Source organism: Lampetra fluviatilis, unplaced genomic scaffold (genome assembly GCF_964198595.1).
Source record: "Lampetra fluviatilis unplaced genomic scaffold, kcLamFluv1.1 SCAFFOLD_475, whole genome shotgun sequence".
In the NCBI taxonomy this organism is placed as follows: domain Eukaryota; kingdom Metazoa; phylum Chordata; class Hyperoartia; order Petromyzontiformes; family Petromyzontidae; genus Lampetra; species Lampetra fluviatilis.
The window spans coordinates 44,181-57,500 of record NW_027621359.1 but is presented as its reverse complement, the minus strand read 5'-3'; the positions used below and the strand labels follow the sequence as shown (position 1 = coordinate 57,500).

The 13,320-nt window shown below is 53.3% G+C and overlaps 1 protein-coding gene across 1 annotated transcript in view; it reads right to left on the bottom strand.

Annotated features, from left to right (window-relative positions):
• Positions 1–11,602, bottom strand: part of PRDX6 (peroxiredoxin 6) — a 14,178-nt gene extending 2,576 nt beyond the window's left edge. Inside the window, exons 1-3 of the mRNA XM_078885461.1 lie at positions 11,392–11,602; positions 4,528–4,684; positions 1–126 (exon numbers count right to left, since the gene is read on the bottom strand). The exon at positions 1–126 is cut by the window's left edge and continues 21 nt beyond it. Of these exons, the coding sequence (XP_078741587.1) occupies positions 1–126; positions 4,528–4,684; positions 11,392–11,480 (372 nt within the window). The 5' untranslated portion in view covers positions 11,481–11,602. The remainder of the gene's footprint in view (positions 127–4,527; positions 4,685–11,391) is intronic.
• Positions 11,603–13,320: the final 1,718 nt, after the last annotated feature.

The window sequence follows — 13,320 nt, the reverse complement described above, 5'->3', positions numbered from 1 at the left end:
GCCGCGCCCGTCCACCTCGTTGGGGTCGAGCATGCCGAGCTCCACCGCGAGGCGGCGATTCTCGTCGGCCACGATCGGGAAGGGGAGCGGCGTGCCCGCAGCGGAGCCCATGAACGCCACGATGTCCTGCAGAGTTACCCACACGCTCACCCACTTAGTCACTCACTCAGTCACTCACCCATTCAGTTAGTTAATCACTCAGTCACTCACTCAGTCACCCGCTCACTCACTCAGTCACTCAGTCAGTTACTCAGTCAGTCACTCACCCACCCACCCAGTCACACACTCACTCACCTACTCACTCACTCACCCACTCACTCAGTCACCCGCTCACTCACTCAGTCACTCACTCAGTCACTCAGTCAGTCACTCACTCACCCCATGAACGCCACGATGTCCTGCAGAGTCACCCACTTAGTCACTCACTCAGTCACCCACTCACTCAGTCACCCACTCACTCAGTCAGTCACTCACTCAGTCAGTCACTCACTCAGTCAGTCACCCACTCACCTACTCACCCACTCACCTACTCACCCACTCACCTACTCACCCACTCACCTACTCACCCACTCACCTACTCAGTCACTCACACGCTCACCCACTTAGTCACTCAGCCACTCACTCAGTCACTCAGTGAGTCAGTCAGTCAGTGAGTCAGTCAGTCACTCACTCACTCACTCACTCACTCAGCCACTCACTCACTCACTCAGCCACTCACTCACTCACTCAGCCACTCACTCACTCACTCAGCCACTCACTCACTCACTCACTCACTCACCCACTCACCTACTCACCCACTCACCTACTCACCCACTCACCTACTCACCCACTCACCTACTCACCCACTCACCTACTCACCCACTCACACGCTCACCCACTTAGTCACTCAGCCACTCACTCACTCAGTCAGTCAGTCAGTGAGTCAGTCAGTCACTCAGCCACTCACTCACTCAGCCACTCACTCACTCACTCAGCCACTCACTCACTCACTCAGTCACCTACTCACCCACTCACCTACTCACCTACTCAGTCACTCACTCAGTCACTCACACGCTCACCCACTTAGTCACTCAGCCACTCACTCAGTCACTCAGTGAGTCAGTCACACACTCACTCACCCACTCACCCACTCACCTACTCACCCACTCACCTACTCACTCAGTCAGTCACTCACACGCTCACCCACTTAGTCACTCAGCCACTCACTCAGTCAGTCAGTGAGTCAGTCAGTCAGTCACTCAGTGAGTCAGTGAGTCAGCCACTCACTCACTCACTCAGCCACTCACTCACTCACTCAGCCACTCACTCACTCACTCAGCCACTCACTCACTCACTCAGCCACTCACTCAGCCACTCAGCCACTCACTCACTCACTCAGCCACTCACTCACTCAGCCACTCAGCCACTCACTCACTCACTCAGCCACTCACTCACTCACTCAGCCACTCACTCACTCAGCCACTCACTCACTCAGTCACCTACTCACCCACTCACCTACTCACCTACTCAGTCACTCACTCAGTCAGTCACTCACACGCTCACCCACTTAGTCACTCAGCCACTCACTCAGTCACTCAGTGAGTCAGTCAGTCAGTCAGTCAGCGAGTCAGTCAGTCACTCAGTGAGTCAGTGAGTCAGTCACTCAGTGAGTCAGCCACTCACTCAGTCACTCACACACTCACTCACCCACTCACCCACTCACCTACTCACCCACTCACCCACTCACTTACTCAGTCACTCACTCAGTCAGTCACTCACACGCTCACCCACTTAGTCACTCAGCCACTCACTCAGTCACTCAGTGAGTCAGTCAGTCAGTCACTCAGTGAGTCAGTCAGTCAGTCACTCAGTGAGTCAGTGAGTCAGCCACTCACTCACTCACTCAGCCACTCACTCACTCACTCAGCCACTCACTCACTCACTCAGCCACTCACTCACTCACTCAGCCACTCACTCACTCACTCAGTCACTCACTCAGTCACCTACTCACCCACTCACCTACTCACCTACTCAGTCACTCACTCAGCCACTCACTCACTCACTCAGCCCATGAACGCCACGATGTCCTGCAGTCACCCACACGCTCACCCACTTAGTCACTCACTCAGTCACTCAGTCAGAGACTCACTCAGTCACTCAGTCAGAGACTCACTCAGTCACTCAGTCAGAGACTCACTCAGTCACTCAGTCAGAGACTCACTCAGTCACTCAGTCAGAGACTCACTCAGTCACTCAGTCAGAGACTCACTCAGTCACTCACTCAGTCAGTCACTCACACACTCAGTCACTCACCCACTTAGTCACTCACCCACTCACCTACGTAGTCACTTCACATACCCACTCACTCACTCGCTCACTCAGCCCATGAACGCCACGATGTCCTGCAGAGTCGGTCACTCACTCGGTCACTCACTCGGTCACTCACTCGGTCACTCACTCGGTCACTCACTCGGTCACTCACTCGGTCACTCACTCGGTCACTCACTCGGTCACTCACTCGGTCACTCACTCGGTCACTCACTCGGTCACTCACTCGGTCACTCACTCGGTCACTCACTCGGTCACTCAGCCACTCACTCAGCCACTCACTCACCCACTCAGCCCATGATCGCCACGATGTCCTGCGGAGTCACTCACCCACTCACTCACTCAGTCACTCACTCACCCACCCACTCAGTCACTCAGCCACCCACTCACCCACCCACCCAACCACTCACCCACCCACCCACCCACTCACCCACTCACCCACCCACTCACCCACCCACTCAGACACTCACCCACCCACCCACCCACTCAGACACTCACCCACCCACTCACCCACCCACCCACCCACTCACCCACCCACCCACCCACCCACCTTGGCCCACTCCCGGTGAGACTCGGCTGAGTCGATGGACAGACCCAGCATCTTGACTCCGCTCACTCACCCACCCACTCACCCACCCACCCACTCACCCACTCACCCACCCACCCACCCACCCACTCACCCACCCACTCACCCACCTTGGCCCACTCCCGGTGAGACTCGGCTGAGTCGATGGACAGACCCAGCATCTTGACTCCGCTCACTCACCCACCCACTCACCCACCCACCCACCCACCCACCCACTCACCCACTCACCCACCTTGGCCCACTCCCGGTGAGACTCGGCTGAGTCGATGGACAGACCCAGCATCTTGACTCCGCTCACTCACCCACCCACTCACCCACTCACCCACTCACCCACCCACCCACCCACCCACTCACCCACCCACCCACTCACCCACCCACCCACCTTGGCCCACTCCCGGTGAGACTCGGCTGAGTCGATGGACAGACCCAGCATCTTGACTCCGCTCACTCACCCACCCACTCACCCACCCACCCACTCACCCACTCACCCACCCACCCACCCACCCACTCACCCACCCACCCACCCACTCACTCACCCACCTTGGCCCACTCCCGGTGAGACTCGGCTGAGTCGATGGACAGACCCAGCATCTTGACTCCGCTCACTCACCCACCCACTCACCCACTCACCCACTCACCCACCCACCCACCCACTCACCCACCCACCCACTCACCCACCCACCCACCCACCTTGGCCCACTCCCGGTGAGACTCGGCTGAGTCGATGGACAGACCCAGCATCTTGACTCCGCTCACTCACCCACCCACCCACCCACTCACCCACCCACCCACCCACCTTGGCCCACTCCCGGTGAGACTCGGCTGAGTCGATGGACAGACCCAGCATCTTGACTCCGCTCACTCACCCACCCACTCACCCACCCACCCACCCACTCACCCACTCACCCACTCACCCACTCACCCACCCACCCACCCACCTTGGCCCACTCCCGGTGAGACTCGGCTGAGTCGATGGACAGACCCAGCATCTTGACTCCGCTCACTCACCCACCCACTCACCCACTCACCCACCCACTCACCCACCCACTCACCCACCCACTCACCCACCCACTCACCCACCCACTCAGACACTCACCCACCCACCCACCCACTCAGACACTCACCCACCCACCCACTCACCCACTCACCCACCCACTCACCCACCCACCCACCCACCCACCCACTCACTCACCCACCCACCCACCCACCTTGGCCCACTCCCGGTGAGACTCGGCTGAGTCGATGGACAGACCCAGCATCTTGACTCCGCTCACTCACCAACCCACTCACCCACCCACCCACCCACTCACCCACCCACTCACCCACCCACCCACCCACTCACCCACTCACCCACCCACTCACCCACCCACCCACCCACTCACCCACTCACCCACCCACTCACCCACCCACTCACCCACTCACCCACCCACCCACCCACCCACCCACTCACCCACCCACTCACCCACCCACTCACCCACCCACTCACCCACCCACCCACTCACCCACCCACTCACCCACCCACCCACTCACCCACCCACTCACCCACCCACCCACTCACTCAGACACTCACTCACCCACCAACTCACCCACCCACCCACTTACCCACCCACTCACCCACCCACCCACTCACCCACCTTGGCCCACTCCCGGTGAGACTCGGCTGAGTCGATGGACAGACCCAGCATCTTGACTCCGCGCTGCTCAAACTCGCCGTGGAGGGAGGCGGCGCGAGCCAACTCGGTCGTGCAGACCGGGGTGAAGTCAGCCGGGTGTGAGAACAGCACTCCCCAACTACAGTCAGATACACACAGTCAGACACACACAGTCAGACACACACAGTCAGACACACACAGTCAGACACACACAGTCAGACACACACAGTCAGACACACACAGTCAGACACACACAGTCAGACACACACAGTCACACACACACAGTGTCACACATACACAGGGTGTGAGAACAGCACTCCCCACCTACAGTCACACAGTCAGACACAGTCACACACACAGTGTCACACACACACAGTGACACATACACACGGTGCCACACACACAGTGCCACACACACACACAGTGTCATACACACACAGGGTGAGAAAACAGCACTCCCCACCTACACAGTCAGTCACACACAGATACACAGTGACACACACACAGTGACACAGTCACACACAGTGTCACACACACAGTGTCACACACACAGTGACACACACACAGGGTGGGAGAACAGCACTCCCCACCTACAGTCACACACAGATACACACACAGACACACACACACAGAGTCACACACAGACACACACAGTGACACACACAGTGACACACACAGTGACACACACAGAGACACACACAGAGACACACAGTGTCACATACAGTGTCACACATACAGAGTCACACAGATACACACACAGAGTATCACACACACAGAGTCACACACACACAGTGACAAAGATCCCCCGTATAGCCTTAACAGAATGTAGGGACGTCACCACGACGCTGGTGCCAGGCCATGTGCACCTTGAGGCCACGTGAAGTGTCGAACGCCCGCTGGCAGGAGGTCACGGGGCAGACCCAGCAGGTACCACGGGTCGACTGACCGAGATGACTGGCTGATGCACCACCTGTGCCAACTTGCTGTGCTTTAGCCACCCGGCGCTCCGCTCGTTGTTGTGAGCATCGCTCCTCCGCCCTCCGTTGTTGTTGGAGGGCGACTGCCTCCAACTGCCCAGCAGCGTCCTTCACGAGCCTCCTCCACTGAGGCCGATCTTGACACCGCTGGTACCAGTCATCGGCAAGTCCACTCAGCTCCACGTCCTCCTGTACCACATCACTCCATCTCTTCTCTAGCCCGTGCCGCGCCCGTTTAGCCCCCTCGATCCGGCCGAACAAAAGCTGTTTGGGCATGCGGTGGCTGGGCATGCGGGCTACATGACCCAGCCAACGCAGCCTTGCCTGCCGGAGGAGCTCACCGATGGGACTTTGTCCAGACCTTTCAAAGATTTGTGAGCTCCTCACACAATCCAGCCTGGTTGAACCCAGGATGGATCGTAGGCAGGCCAGCCTAAATGTTTCTAACCGGCGAAGATGTTCCATTAGGTGGGTCCACGTTTCGCAAGCATAGAGAAGGGAGGGAATGACTGTGGCCGAGAAGACCTGAAGCTTCGTGCGGAGCGACAGACCAGGTAGCTTCCACACAGCGTTACGCAACCGATGAAAAGATATTGCCGCTCGACTGATTCGGAGTGAGACCTCTGCTGTCAAACCGGAGCCGGTCATGAGCACACTGCCCAGGTATGGGAAACTCTCCACTCTCTCCACAACTGCCCCATCACAAATTGGGAGTTGTGTGGAGTGTCCGATGGTACAAAATAACCAGGCAGGTGCTTAGTTTTGGTGGGGCTGACGGTAAGGCCCCATCTCTTAGTGGCACACTCCAGTCTCAGCAGCAGCGTCTCCAACTCCTCTTCTGAATGAGCAGCTATTACCAAATCATCGGCATACATAACGTGGTTGACCAATAGGGAGCCATCCCTTGACCGCACCCAGGCATCGATCATTGTATCTGTACCAGATGGAAATTCCTCCTGTACACGAACTGTGTGGTTGAAATAGATGGTAAATAATGTGGGAGCCACAGGGCATCCCTGTCGCACCCCAAGGTGTACAGGGAAAGGCTCGGACTCCTGGCCACGTAGTTTTACCCGGGTCCGCTCACCATCATGAAGGTCCTTAATGATTAAGCAAAGAGTCAGGGACTCTGAAAGCACAAAGAACAACCCAGAGCCCAGGCCTACTGATGGTATCATAGGCCTTGACCAGGTCAATAAAGCAGAGATGTAGGTTTTGTTGGAAGTCCCTACACGTCTGCTGTAGCAGACGGTTTTCTGAAACCGCATTGGGGCTCCGCAAGCCTCTCCTCAGCGTGCCTAGCAAGGCGATGTTGAATAATTCTTACCAGGACCTTTCCCGGCACACTGAGGAATGAGATGCCCCTGTAGTTGTTACAGTCTGTGCGGTCCCATCCAGTGGTCCAGACTGTTGTTATGATGTCATGTAGGGCGGTCTGTGCATAAACGCCACCCTCCCTCAGCATTTCAGATGACAAGTCGATGGTCAGTAGGCAGATCAGCTCCACGGTATGTCCTGGTGTCAAGGACATGGGCTCGCATCCGCTGGTCCGTCACTATGTAGTCCTGCAGATGTTCTTGCTTGGACCCGGCATGCATCCACGATGTTGTGTGGATGCGCCGATGCCGGAAGAGCGTGTTGGTAATTACAAGCCCATGGGCTGCACAAAAATCTAGCAGCCTCCTGCCGTTGTTATTGAGCTGATCTGGCCCATGCCTTCCAATCACTCCAGACCAGGTGCCAGCATCATGACCAACTCAGGCATGAAAGTTACCCAATAAGTTGACTCTGTCCCAAGGGGCAACTTTAGCCAGCACCTGTGACAGGAGGTCATAAAAGGCATCTGACTCATCGGCCTTGCCTGCATCCCTCCACGGATGTTCGTCTTCGGTGGGGGCGTAAGTAACCACGACCACCACTCCTCGCCTCCGGTTGATGGGAAGGCGAGCCCAAAGTAGCCCGGGGCTTACAGCTTCCCACACCTCACCGCCACGCTCCCACGCCCCCTTCATTCTTTTTGTTCAGAAGAAGAGCCACTCCCTGTTGTTTGGCGGTCTCCTGCCCCGAGTAGAGGACTGTCCACCCCTCATGGTGGCAGGAGCCAGAGCCGGTCCACCGGACCTCCTGAATGCCCCGCAGAGATCCAGGCGGTACCGGTCCAGCTCCCGACAGAGGAGTGGCAGCCTCTCCTCCGCAGTGAGCGTTCGAACATTCCACGTGGCCACACGTAGTGGCTTTTTGCTGTTTCTGGAGGAACTCCGAGGGTGAAGATTCAGTCTCCTGGCTCTGCAAGGACACGTCATAGACGCCTGTCCCCCCAGGGCCTCTGGCACAAGCTTAATTAGATATTTTCTCCGTGATGTGGTGTTTCTTGGATTGAAGGTGGAGGGGTTACCAGCCCCTCGCACCCGTCCAGAGCCCTGTGGTGGTTACAAACGCCACGAGGGAAATGGACAATCTCACCCCATGGCAGTGCTCACCACAGCGTTGCTGATCCGGCAAGAACGAGGAGGTAGAGGGTTGTTTTGCCGGACACACAGACACACACACAGAGTCACACACACACACACAGAGTCACACACACATATACACAGACAGACACACACACACACAGACACACACACACAGACACACACACACAGAGTCACACACAAATACACACAGACAGGCACACACACACACAGAGTCACACACACACAGAGTCACACACACACACAAAGTCACACACACACACAGACACACACACAGACACACACACAGATACACACACACAGATATACACACACACAAAGTCACACACACACAGCCACACACACACACACAAAGTCACACACACACAGCCACACACACACAGACACGTTAAGAGCCACTCAGGAACTCAAGTGGCCCACTCAGAGCAGACTGCCCAGTCACAGTGAGCGTGCATCTCGTTAGAGGGGGACCCCCCATGGGTTGACTGCTGTGCCAGGCTAGGTGCATGAGGTCACAGGGCAGACCCAGCAGGTGCCATGGGTTGTACTGCTGTGCCAGGCTAGGTGCATGAGGTCACAGGGCAGACCCAGCAGGTGCCATGGGTTGTACTGCTGTGCCAGGCTAGGTGCATGAGGAGGAGGTCACGGGGCAGACCCAGCAGGTGCCATGGGTTAACTGCTGTGCCAGGCTAGGTGCAGGAGGTCACAGGGCAGACCCAGCAGGTGCCATGGGTTGTACTGCTGTGCCAGGCTAGGTGCATGAGGTCACAGGGCAGACCCAGCAGGTGCCATGGGTTGTACTGCTGTGCCAGGCTAGGTGCATGAGGAGGAGGTCACGGGGCAGACCCAGCAGGTGCCATGGGTTAACTGCTGTGCCAGGCTAGGTGCAGGAGGTCACAGGGCAGACCCAGCAGGTGCCATGGGTTAACTGCTGTGCCAGGCTAGGTGCAGGAGGTCACGGGGCAGACCCTGCAGGTGCCATGGGTTGACTGCTGTGCCAGGCTAGGTGCATGAGGAGGTCACGGGACAGACCCAGCAGGTGCCATGGGTTGACTGCTGTGCCAGGCTAGGTGCAGGAGGTCACGGGACAGACCCAGCAGTTGCCATGGGTTGACTGCTGGTGGTGATGGTGGTGATGGTGGTGATGGTGGTGAAAGTGATGATGATGATGGTGGTGGTGAAAGTGATGATGATGGTGATGATGGTGGTGAAAGTGATGATGATGATGATGATGGTGGTGAAAGTGATGATGGTGATGATGGTGGTGAAAGTGATGATGGTGGTGATGATGGTGGTGAAAGTGATGATGGTGGTGATGATGGTGGTGAAAGTGATGATGATGATGGTGGTGGTGAAAGTGATGATGATGGTGATGATGATGGTGGTGAAAGTGATGATGATGATGATGGTGGTGAAAGTGATGATGGTGGTGATGATGGTGGTGAAAGTGATGATGATGGTGGTGAAAGTGATGATGATGGTGATGATGATGGTGGTGAAAGTGATGATGATGATGGTGATGATGATGGTGGTGAAAGTGATGATGATGATGATGGTGATGATGATGGTGGTGAAAGTGATGATGATGATGATGGTGGTGAAAGTGATGATGGTGGTGATGATGATGGTGGTGAAAGTGATGATGATGGTGATGAAAGTGATGATGATGATGGTGGTAAAAGTGATGATGGTGGTGATGATGATGGTGGTGAAAGTGATGATGATGGTGATGAAAGTGATGATGATGATGATGGTGGTGAAAGTGATGATGATGGTGAAAGTGATGATGATGGTGAAAGTGATGATGATGATGGTGATGATGGTGGTGGTGATGATGATGGTGGTGATGATGATGGTGGTGATGATGGTGAAAGTGATGATGGTGTTGGCCGTGAGCGGGAATCGAAGCCGGGTTTGTCTGGCGGAGTGAGCGGGTGGGTGAGTTAGTGGGTGAAAGGGTGAATGGGTGAGTGAGTGAGTGAGCGAGTGGGTGAGTGAGTGAGCGAGTGGGTGGGTGAGTGGGTGGGTGAGTGAGTGGGTGAGTTAGTGGGTGAAAGGGTGAATGGGTGAGTGAGTGAGCGAGTGAGTGGGTGAGTGAGCGAGTGGGTGAGTGAGCGAGTGGGTGGGTGAGTGAGTGGGTGGGTGAGTGAGTGGGTGGGTGAGTTAGTGGGTTAAAGGGTGAATGGGTGAGTGAGTGAGCGAGTGAGTGGGTGAGTGAGCGAGTGGGTGAGTGAGTGAGCGAGTGGGTGGGTGAGTGGGTGGGTGAGTGAGTGGGTGGGTGAGTTAGTGGGTGAAAGGGTGAATGGGTGAGTGAGTGAGTGAGCGAGTGGGTGAGTGAGTGAGCGAGTGGGTGGGTGAGTGGGTGGGTGAGTGAGTGGGTGGGTGAGTTAGTGGGTGAAAGGGTGAATGGGTGAGTGAGTGAGTGAGCGAGTGGGTGGGTGAGTGAGTGAGTGAGCGAGTGGGTGGGTGAGTGAGTGGGTGGGTGAGTTAGTGGGTGAAAGGGTGAATGGGTGAGTGAGTGAGTGAGCGAGTGGGTGAGTGAGTGAGCGAGTGGGTGGGTGAGTGGGTGGGTGAGTGAGTGGGTGAGTTAGTGGGTGAAAGGGTGAATGGGTGAGTGAGTGAGCGAGTGAGTGGGTGAGTGAGCGAGTGGGTGGGTGAGTGAGTGGGTGGGTGAGTGGGTGGGTGAGTTAGTGGGTTAAAGGGTGAATGGGTGAGTGAGTGAGCGAGTGAGTGGGTGAGTGAGCGAGTGGGTGAGTGAGTGAGCGAGTGGGTGGGTGAGTGGGTGGGTGAGTGAGTGGGTGGGTGAGTTAGTGGGTGAAAGGGTGAATGGGTGAGTGAGTGAGTGAGCGAGTGGGTGAGTGAGTGAGCGAGTGGGTGGGTGAGTGGGTGGGTGAGTGAGTGGGTGGGTGAGTTAGTGGGTGAAAGGGTGAATGGGTGAGTGAGTGAGTGAGCGAGTGGGTGGGTGAGTGAGTGAGTGAGCGAGTGGGTGGGTGAGTGAGTGGGTGGGTGAGTTAGTGGGTGAAAGGGTGAATGGGTGAGTGAGTGAGCGAGTGGGTGAGTGAGTGAGTGAGCGAGTGGGTGGGTGAGTGGGTGGGTGAGTGAGTGGGTGAGTTAGTGGGTGAAAGGGTGAATGGGTGAGTGAGTGAGCGAGTGAGTGGGTGAGTGAGCGAGTGGGTGAGTGAGCGAGTGGGTGGGTGAGTGAGTGGGTGAGAGGGTGGGTGAAAGGGTGAGTGGGTGAAAGGGTGAGTGGGTGAAAGGGTGAGTGAGTGGGTGAGTCAGTGGGTGAGTCAGTGGGTGAAAGGGTGAGTGGGTGAGTGAGCGAGTGGGTGAGTGGGTGAGCGCTGACATCCCCACGGTGCCAGGCTAGGTGCACACACACACATGCACACGCTACTCACGAATCTCCAAGCCATTCGTGAAACTTGATTTTCCCCACCGACGAGTCGGCCTCGAAGTTGGGAAAGACGTCGCCAAGCAGGACAACCATTGCTGCTATCGATTACAATCGATTGATCGATTAAAGGAGTGATTGATCGAGAGAGCCGGAGAGAGAGAGATGGAGAGGGGGGGGAACGAAACGTCAACCACCCGGAACCAATTCCCACGCGGTCTGCGGTTTCTCTCAACGGGTGCCCGGACCTTATATACTGACACCACTTCCGCTACACGCCTAGCAACGGAGGGGGGGTGGGGGCGGGGACTAGGCATGCCTAGCAACGGGCAGCCAATCGCGTGCCGAGAAAGCTCATGAATATTAATGAGGGTTGATTCGTTCGGCCAATCGCGTGCCGAGATTGGTCATGAATATTAAATAGGTGCCGCAAGTTAACCACGTGACTTTATGAATATTAATTAGGCTGGCTCGAACGGCCAATCACGTGCCGAGGTGGCTAATGAATATTAATGAGGTTCATTCTAGATTTTTTCGTGACTGTAAAGTTACTTAGGTGAAAAAAAATTTTGAATAAAAAAAATATAAAAATTTAGGTGAAAATAAAAAATTAGAATAAAAAATATAGAAATTTAGGTGAAAAATAAAAAAATTGAATATAAAAAATATAGAAATTTAGGTGAAAATAAAAAATTAGAATAAAAAATATAGAAATTTAGATAAAAATAAAAATTCTAAAATTAGAATTCAAAATATATATTAATTTAGGTGAAAAATAAAAAATTAGAATAAAAAATATAGAAATTTAGGTGAAAAATTAAAAAATTGAATATAAAAAATATGGAAATTTAGGTGAAAAAAAACATTTTGAATAAAAAAATATAGAAATTTAGGTGAAAAATAAAAAAATTGAATATAAAAAATATAGAAATTTAGGTGAAAAATAAAAAAATTGAATATAAAAAATATAGAAATTTAGGTGAAAATAAAAATACAAAAATTAGAATAAATATAACAAAATATAAATAACTAAATTTATACTTTATTAAATTCTCATTTCTTCTTTCACCTACGTGACTTTGCCGAAAAAACCAAGAAGATAAATGTAAGAAGTGAATCATTTCGTCCTTTGAAAAAAAACGTGACACACTTTTTGTTTATTTTTGCTGTTTGGCGTGTTGGGTGGTGGAGGGTTACGGACACATTTATAAATAAAGTCACGTAACAAGATAAAATAAAAAATAAAATACTAGCATACGACGTTTCAATTGCAACACACGCAATCATCATCAGGTATAAATGAAATAGAAACACAAATCTGGTGAACTTAGAAATGTAATGTGATGCAACAGAGTCGGATAACATAACGGTCAACGCCCTACCTATACACTACTACACTACACACTACACTACTACACTACACTATACACTACACTATACACTACACTATACACTATACACTACACTATACACTACACTATACACTACACTATACACTACACTGTACACTACACTATACACTACACTATACACTACACGACACACAACACTATACACTACACTATACACTACACTACACACTACACTACACACTACACTATACACTACACTATACACTACACGACACACAACACTATACACTACACTATACACTACACTACACACTACACTATACACTACACTACATTATACACTACACTATACACTACACTATACACTACACTATACACTACACGATACACTACACTATACACTACACTATACACTACACTATACACTACTATACACTACACTATACACTACACTATACACTACACTATACACTACTACACTACTACACTACACTATACACTACTATACACTACACTATACACTACACTACACACTACACTACACACTACACTATACACTACACTATACACTATACACTACACTA